This window comes from Neovison vison, chromosome 2, assembly GCF_020171115.1.
Source record: "Neovison vison isolate M4711 chromosome 2, ASM_NN_V1, whole genome shotgun sequence".
Classification (NCBI taxonomy): domain Eukaryota; kingdom Metazoa; phylum Chordata; class Mammalia; order Carnivora; family Mustelidae; genus Neogale; species Neogale vison.
In genome coordinates this window covers 237,639,221-237,645,000 of record NC_058092.1, presented here as the reverse complement: position 1 = coordinate 237,645,000, position 5,780 = coordinate 237,639,221, and the positions used below count along the sequence as shown (strand labels likewise).

The window sequence follows — 5,780 nt, the reverse complement described above, 5'->3', positions numbered from 1 at the left end:
CCTTCCTCTTCCCCAACACCGGTGCACTTTCTCCCAGTACGCAGTGACCTGGCGTCCAGGGGTCACAGGATCCTGTCGTCCAGGGGTCACAGGACCCTGTCGTGTGAGCCAGTTCCGAGCAGGTCTTAGTCCTCCTCTCTCAAATCGGTACGGACTCAGAGAAGGCCTCCCCCACGGCTCCGGGTCACGCACACTCCGCGGCGGGCCTGATGCCCCCGCTCCCCGGCCTGCCCCGCGCTCGGGGAAATGGTAACCGTGCAGACCGAGACCCAGAACAGCCCTGCCTGGGGACTTACGGCCACAAACGAGCTCTCGCTGTCAGCCCTGGCATATGAAGGTCTGCAGAGGCCGGGAGTCCCGCTAGCGCGGGGGGAGCCCCTGAACCCCAGCGTTCGGGGATTGCTTCCAAAGAGACACCCGCAGCTGCGGGTCCGACGGAAGCGCGCGGGGCCGGCGGCCGGCGCGGCCAGGACGGGGCTCGGAGCTGCCCCCGAGCGTGGCCGGCGCGGCGAGGTGACCTGAGCCGGCTGGACGTGCCGGGGCTGGCGCGCGGCGGAAGGTCGATTGAAAATGTTGCATATGTGACAGAGGTTTGCGGGGAAGCACCCCCCCCCCCCCAGTGTCTGTCTCCCTGATAATAACGTTATTTTTGGCCGGGGGGGTTTTAACAGTCGGCTACAGTCGCAATACAAGCAGCGTGTCCCCGCGAGGCTACGTCCCCAGCAGTACTCCCCAGCAGTCCAATTACAACACAGTCAGCACTAGCATGAATGGATATGGAACTGGCGCCATGGCCAATCTAGGGGTCCCGGGCTCGCCTGGATTCCTTAATGGCTCCTCCGCTAACTCTCCCTACGGCAGTAAGTGTCTGTTTTTGTCACACGTCATCACATAGATCCATGTTCACTCCCGAGTCCAATGTGTGCATTGCTTGGCTGTTCTGTGGTGGGAGCTGCTGGGCCAAAGGGAGGGTGGCTCCGGAGGCTGGGGGTCCGCGTGGCGACGGCAGGTGGCTCCGGAGGCCGGGGGTCCCCGTGGCGACGGCGGACCGGCCTGCGGCGGCCGGAAGCCCGCACGAGACGGGGCTGCCGGTCGGAACGGAAAGTCCCCACAAGCATCTGCCCGTTAGCCAGAGAGCGGCCGAGCCCGAAGCGTGTCGTGCGTGTGTTGTCGGGGCCGCCGCTCCAGGCGAGGCCCCGAGAGCCCTCTCTGTGTGCTGTTGCCGTGCCGGCGCCGCGCGTGCTGACCGTGTTTGCTTTGTTGCAGTAGTGCCGTCCAGCCCCACCATGGCAGCCTCTTCGGTCACCCTCCCTTCAAACTGTAGCGGCACACACAGCATTTTCTCATTCTCACCTGCCAATGTCATCTCTGCAGTGAAACAAAAGAGCGCCTTCGCGCCCGTGGTCCGGCCCCAAGCTTCTCCTCCTCCCTCCTGCACCAGCGCCAACGGGAACGGACTGCAAGGTGAGGGGCGGCGCACCGGCCCCACGGCTCGCCGAGCGCAGGCGAACTCTCCCCACCTGCCCCCCACAGCCACCCCACCCTGAGGGCAGGCCAGGCTGCGCCGTGGGGCGCGAGCTCCAGCCCTCCCTCCGGGTCCTCGCCCCTGCCGTGGCCCATGCATGCTCCCCCCCACCCCACCACTGAGCCGCATTGCGAGCCACCCCCTTCCCAGTAGCCACGTGAAGGACTCCCCCTGTCCCGGGACTCACCCCCACCAGTAACTGAGTCTCGCTGGTAAAAACCATTGTCTCCTGCTTCCAACCTCACCCGCGTGTCCTCCCCTCAGGAAGGGGACCTGCCGGGGCACTGGGCAGAGGCAGCGGGGGGCGCGGGGGGGCCCTGTCCCAACCACTCAGCAGACGGGCCTTCACGGCCGCGGCTCAGCCGGGAGAGCAGGGAGCACCCACCGGCGGCGTCAGCGCTGGCGGCCTCCTTGCTCCCAGGCAGCAGAGTGGCCTTGGGGCGGGCGCGGTGGGTCCCTGTGCCACCTGCGGAGCCCGGGGCAAAGCCAGCACACTCTCCACGTCCTGAGGCGGAGCCGCCTGCTCAGCCTGTAGAGCAGACCCTGCCCTGCCAGGCTGTGCAGCAAGGGGTGCGCCCAGCCTGGGGCCGTGCATGCGTGAACACCGGGGGGGAGCCGCTCCTCTGAGTCCTCTCCCTCGCCCACTGAGGAGGGAGCAGGGCCGGCCCCGAGGGCAGGGGGAGGCGCCCTGCGGACGCAGCTGCCCCCAGATGGGGCCACGTGGACAGGCTCCGGGTGCCGGCCCAGGGCCGGGTCCCTCTGGGCCGCGTAGGCCGCCCTGCGAGGTGTGCGGCAGCTGGGCCACGTGCGTGCCCCTAGGCCTCGCGATCTTCTGCGTGGCTCTTGGTGACTCACGGGGCCACAGGCACTGAATTAAGTGGCCGCCGTCTGGCCTCTTTCAGACACCAGCTTTGGTATGTGCTCCTCCCGGTGAAAATCAAATCCAGTTACTCCTTTAAAAAAATGAATCCATTCAACCAGTATTTACTGAGCGCCTACTATGTGCCAGGCTCTCTGCTGGGTGCTGAGGACGTTACCGTGGAGAAGACAAACTGGCCCTTTTGTGAAGTCGGTGGCATATTTCACTTTGATGAACTAATGCTCAAAAAAGGAACTGGAAAGGTATCCGTGATTTGAAATAATTGTCTTCCCAACATCTTAGCGTATGAGAGGGACGCCCGGGCCCCGGGTGCCGCCGACCGGCCTGCAGGCCCACCGCGGCCCCCAGCCCAGAGCTTCTCGCGAAGCAGGGGGCCAGGGGCCATGGCCCGGCCACCGTCCGCATGGTGCAGAGGCCCCCGGGAGGATGGCACCGCCCGGGCGGTGTGTACCCACACGGGTCTGCCAAAACCCTAATGTTGTAACGGTGAGTCGGAGAGGAATTAAGACTGTAGAAATTAATGAACTGGGAAATTGAAGCTCGCATCACTACGTGAACAAATGTATTAATATGTTATACATAAATTAATGAGAATGATCGTTCTGACCAAAATTAAACAACACCGAAAAGACGTAAATTCTACTCGTACCAGGAGTTCACTGGAGAGCGTCCGCTGCACGTGGCGTTTTACCACCAAGTTTCTTACTCCGAGAGGAGCAGAGAGCTCCCTGGCGTGGGGCTGTCACTTGGGTCTCTTCGGGGCCTTGGCCTTGAGGTGGCAGGGCAGGTGGGCTGGGAGCGGCTTTGCTCCTAGGGCGCCCACGACTCACCATTACGATACCGCACAGTCCACAGGAGGTCCGAGGCAAGGGCTGAGAGCGGAGGGGAAACTGAGGCGCCCCGGTTTTCACGGAGGGAGTGACCCTGGCGCCCGGGTCCCAGTGGGGCTGCGGGCCGGCCCTGGCTGGCGTCACAGACGTGACCAGGTTGGTTCACGTCTCTGGACAGCGGTGGCCTCTGGGGAGTCTGGGCCTCCGTCTGCTGTGAAGGAGCCACTGAGACCTGTGGGAAGGGGCGGCCTCGCCCAGGAGGGCCAGCAGCCTCGCCCTTCCAGAGGAGTCCTGGAGGAGGGCTGCCGCATGAGGGGTCGCGGGCGGGGGGTGTCTGTCCCCACACGTACCCCGCTTCCATGAAGTAGAGGCCCCCCCGCCCCCCGCGCCTTGACCGAGCCCATGGCTGGTTGGCGGGCGCGGCGCACGCCCCACGTCCCCGTTGAGTCGAGCCCCAGGCGGAGGCCGGCCCGGCCCGCGAGGGGGGCAGCCCAGTAACCCGCGGCTCTCTCTCTTTCAGCTATGTCTGGGCTGGTAGTCCCGCCCATGTGAGCGGCCCGCTCTCCCTTCCGCAGCACCCAGCACCCAGCACCCAAGGACGGACTTCAGGGGACACGTTTAGTCCAGGAGAGCTGCGGCGGGAGCCAGTGTCTGCAAACGCATCGGCCGCGGCGGAAACGCTACAAGAGACTTTGTTTAAAGATTTTATTTAAACTATTAAGAATCAACATGCAAACAAGCCTACTTCTTCATGAACAATTCCATTTTATTGACTGAACTTTTCTCATATTTTCACATTTCTCAGTCCTGAAGACTAAGGAGAACAAAGCGACGCCTATTTTGTATAAAGTTTCCGACTCCGTCTTGGCTATGTCTAGTACTTGCTATGTGTTGGGAGAAACTTTGTGAATGCACCATTTTGATTATCATGAAACACTGATGAGAAATGCCTCCAGACATTTTTCTGTACTCATACTTAGACTCACAATGGTTGTGTATCTCTATAATGTGAAATATTTTTTTGTGGTGAAAAAAAAGGGGCCAAGGAGGTGTGAGCCATCGAACTGGAAGAAAGGAGGACTATGTGACTAGGAGAATTCGGGGTGGCAGGGAGGGAGGGAGGGTTTATCATTGCTTAACTTCATCTTAATGAAATGAAACTTTGTAACTTATTGTAGTTAGAAATTGTAACTTTGATATTGAATTCTCTTGCCTTCAACAAGCACACTGACAGAAAAAAAAAAATGCTACTGTCTGTTGGTTAAAATATTCTCCCCCTGCTAGAGCTTCCTGTTAAGCAAGTGTGATCTGCACCATTTTTTCAACTTTTGCTATAGCGCCCTATACTATTGCATTCTTAGGCTACTGTGAGGTCCATGTTTCTTGTACCAGAAATTGTCCTTTTGACTTCTAGCTCCTTCTTCCCTAATGTGTTTTGTATGTGGTTATAAAATTGTAGACTTTTGTGATTTTGCCAAAGTTGTAGCTAAATATTTATACACTTGTCTTGAATTTTTTTCAGATCCACTTAAATATTTAGAAAAAAAAACAAAAACACGTTTTCTTCCTTATGTGTCTCATAAGGAATAAAATGGTCTCCATTCAACACTTTTCCATGAACACTTACAGTTGCTAAGGGACTTTCTTTTGTAACATATCGATTATAAATATTGTATTTATCTTTGAAATTTTGTACATTGCTTTTCCTGCCGTTTTCTTTTTCTTGTCTGTATTGGTTTTTGATCGTGGCCTGGTGTTGGGAAGAGCATTAGCCAAGAGCTGTCTCTTTGACCTGTTTTGTTCAAGTGAACCGGTGTCCTTACATTTCATTTGTATTTCAAAGATTTGCTTTCTAGACTTTCCATCCTTTTTTTCCCTTTTTTTTTTATTTTGAGGAAAAGTCAAATTCATTGTTTATTTTTATATTATTTTTAAGTTATCTGAACAAATACTTTTGAAAAAGAAGTTCGTTGTATAGTCAAAACAAAACGGTGCCGCCCGGCTGTGACAAATCCTAGTAGATTCCGTGCATGTTGAACAGCCGCGAAGAGGGGACACCGTTTGGGGCTGTGTCCTTATTTTATTTTTCTGTAGAATGTAAAAAGTCATTTAGCTGCCACCCATGACTTTGCCACATAGCTGAACTGTGTTTACTGGAAAAATTCAGAGGCCTAAAGTTTAAAATAAAATTTACTTCTGATGTTTTAATTAAAATGTTTGCCACATTAACTTCTCTGATGCCTTAAAAGTGGACTTCTTTAAAGAACCTTTGTGCTATTTTATCACAAGCTTATGACACAATTGTTAATGGAGATTTTATTTGGAGATTTACGGTGTAACACACACACACACACACACACACACAAAAGCACAAACCTGGTGTTCCATGTGTCGCTCCTTTCTGCGTCTGATTCTGCTGCTTGGCGTGTCCTCCCGGGCCCACCTAGGATTCAGAGAGGTTTCAGGGGGAACCAAAGTCACTGCTGGTTTTTAACTTATTTTTAAAAACAATACTTTTTGTGTGGTCAGACCCAGCAGCACCTTC

The 5,780-nt window shown here is 55.8% G+C and overlaps 1 protein-coding gene across 8 annotated transcripts in view; it reads left to right on the top strand.

Annotated features, from left to right (window-relative positions):
- Window positions 1-4,332, top strand: part of EBF3 (EBF transcription factor 3) — a 115,629-nt gene extending 111,297 nt beyond the window's left edge. For 2 of the 8 annotated variants that reach the window (XM_044240750.1, XM_044240748.1), the window contains exons 14-17: window positions 672-860; window positions 1,375-1,464; window positions 2,535-2,647; window positions 3,756-4,332. In XM_044240750.1, the coding sequence (XP_044096685.1) occupies window positions 672-860; window positions 1,375-1,464; window positions 2,535-2,647; window positions 3,756-3,773 (410 nt within the window). In that variant the 3' untranslated portion in view covers window positions 3,774-4,332. Of the gene's footprint in view, window positions 1-671; window positions 861-1,266; window positions 1,465-2,534; window positions 2,648-3,755 lie in introns of all 8 variants that reach the window. The other 6 variants (XM_044240746.1, XM_044240745.1, XM_044240752.1 and 3 more) reach the window with 3 other exon arrangements.
- The last annotated feature ends 1,448 nt before the right edge of the window (window positions 4,333-5,780 follow it).